This window comes from Herpailurus yagouaroundi, unplaced genomic scaffold (genome assembly GCF_014898765.1).
Source record: "Herpailurus yagouaroundi ecotype Mexico unplaced genomic scaffold, PumYag 213, whole genome shotgun sequence".
NCBI lineage: Eukaryota > Metazoa > Chordata > Mammalia > Carnivora > Felidae > Herpailurus > Herpailurus yagouaroundi.
The window spans coordinates 15,664,535-15,666,355 of record NW_024412444.1 but is presented as its reverse complement, the minus strand read 5'-3'; the positions used below and the strand labels follow the sequence as shown (position 1 = coordinate 15,666,355).

Genomic DNA, 1,821 nt, shown 5'->3' with positions numbered 1-1,821 from the left:
GGAGCTCCGAGGCCCTAGGGGGGTCAGGCATTGACCAGAATGGGGGAGGAGTGGAGCCGTGACACGGGGGAATTGAGATGGTCACTCTGGACAGAAACTGTTAAGACCCAGGAACCTCAGGGGTCTCCATGGTTTGCGGGGGGGGGGGAGGGGGGCGGTGGCTGTCGGGGCAGCAAGCCGCCCACACACTTCAGTCAAAGCTGGGGAGGTGGAGAACAGAAAAGGGAGATGGAGTTCCAGACTGTGATGGAGTTGGGAGGCTTTTCTGGGTCTGGATGGGGTTGATCACCAGGTTGCTGGACCTGGTAGGCTGCCTAGCAGGGACTGGTCTTGGGGTGGGGGCGTGTTGAGCATCTCCCAGCCTCTGGTTCTTTGTTCCCTGAGGGTGGGAAGTGGTGGGGGTGGGGGGCTTTGGCCCTGCCTTCACCCCACCACTTTGGGCCTCATCCTAACCCTCCTCCTGAGGGTCATTTCCCTGGCTCTTTTTCCTTTCCTGGGCAGCAGGAGGGAGAGGGAAGCTGCCAGGCTGGAAAGAGGGGCTGGGGGAGGATCCTGGAGCAACAGGCCGGTCCTAGAGAAATGGCTGCTCTTCCTTGGAGGCTTCAGCTGAGTTGATTATTTCTCCTCCCCCTTCCCTGCATGCTGCAGAGAGGGGCAGGACACTGGGACCAGAGGGCCTCTCCAGGTGAGGGTTAAGATCTGAGCCGATGGCTGGCTGTCCATCACCCCTAAGCAGCATTCAGCTGGGACGTCAGTTCCAAAAAGCTCTCATTAGGAGGGGTTGAGGCCTTCCTCTGCATGGGTACCAGGGAAGTGGTGATCCAGGCTGACCCTACGGCTTGTCTCTGGCTGTGCTGAGTTGAATATTATTAACACACCTACGTTTGTTGAACATTTGCTACATGTCACGCCTTGTACGAAGCATTTTACGTGAATTACTTTATTCGATTGTTAAGCCTATCAGATTTTAAGGTGGAAAAACTGAGGCTCAGAGAGAATTTAGGCTCCCAGTCACTTACATAAGCCACAGCCGGGAAATGGCAGAACTTGAGTTTTGAACTCAGGTCTTCCTTGACTCCAGGGCCCATTCCCTTAACTGCTAAGCTATATTGCCTTCTGCTAGGATTTGATTGTTCATCACTGCTCTTCCCCCGCCCTCCCATCAACTTCTTAGTACTTTGACTCCTGGCTCAGCAACAGAAATCATAGCCATGAACCAGCTGAAAGCTTTGGGAAGGGACTTGCTTCTAGGATATAGTCGGGGCACCTGGAAAAATCTACAGCAGAGAAGCTAGTCCCTCCAGACCCCACCCTGTTATGCCTCCCCTGGAAGGGTGGCCTTGCCTGCAGCTCAGGTTGGAGGCTGGAAGTAAAAAAAAAAAAACAAACAAACAAACAAAAAACTAAAGAGATGGCTTGATAGGATGGTCACCTTTTTTGTTCCTCACTGTTGGACAGAGCCACAGATTGATTCCATGTGCCTGCCAGCCAGTGCTAGGACTGTGGAGGAGGTTGAGAGGGGGTCCTACTGCTTAGGGTCAGATGCGGAGGCTAACAGGCAAGGGCAGCCTAGCTTTGGCCTGGGTGCTGGGACCATCTGGGTGGCCTGCAGCTATCGCTGAGGGGAGAACTAGGCTTTCCTTGTTGCTGGCTGGGCAAGGACTATTGGTTTTCCCTTGTAGGTTTACATCATCCAGGTCACTGTTGGCAGCCATGAATGGACAGTCAAGCACCGCTACAGCGATTTCTATGATCTGCACGAAAAGGTAACTCTTGAGAACTGGGGATCTGTGTCTCAGGGCTTGGGCCGGGGGGGGGGGG

General features: G+C 54.2%; 1 protein-coding gene across 2 annotated transcripts in view; it reads left to right on the top strand.

Annotated features, from left to right (window-relative positions):
• The window catches only part of NISCH (nischarin), a 33,299-nt gene that overhangs the window by 698 nt on the left and 30,780 nt on the right, over positions 1–1,821 (top strand). For both annotated transcript variants that reach the window (XM_040454879.1, XM_040454880.1), the window contains exon 2: positions 1,683–1,766. In XM_040454879.1, coding sequence (XP_040310813.1) covers positions 1,683–1,766 — 84 coding nt within the window. The remainder of the gene's footprint in view (positions 1–1,682; positions 1,767–1,821) is intronic.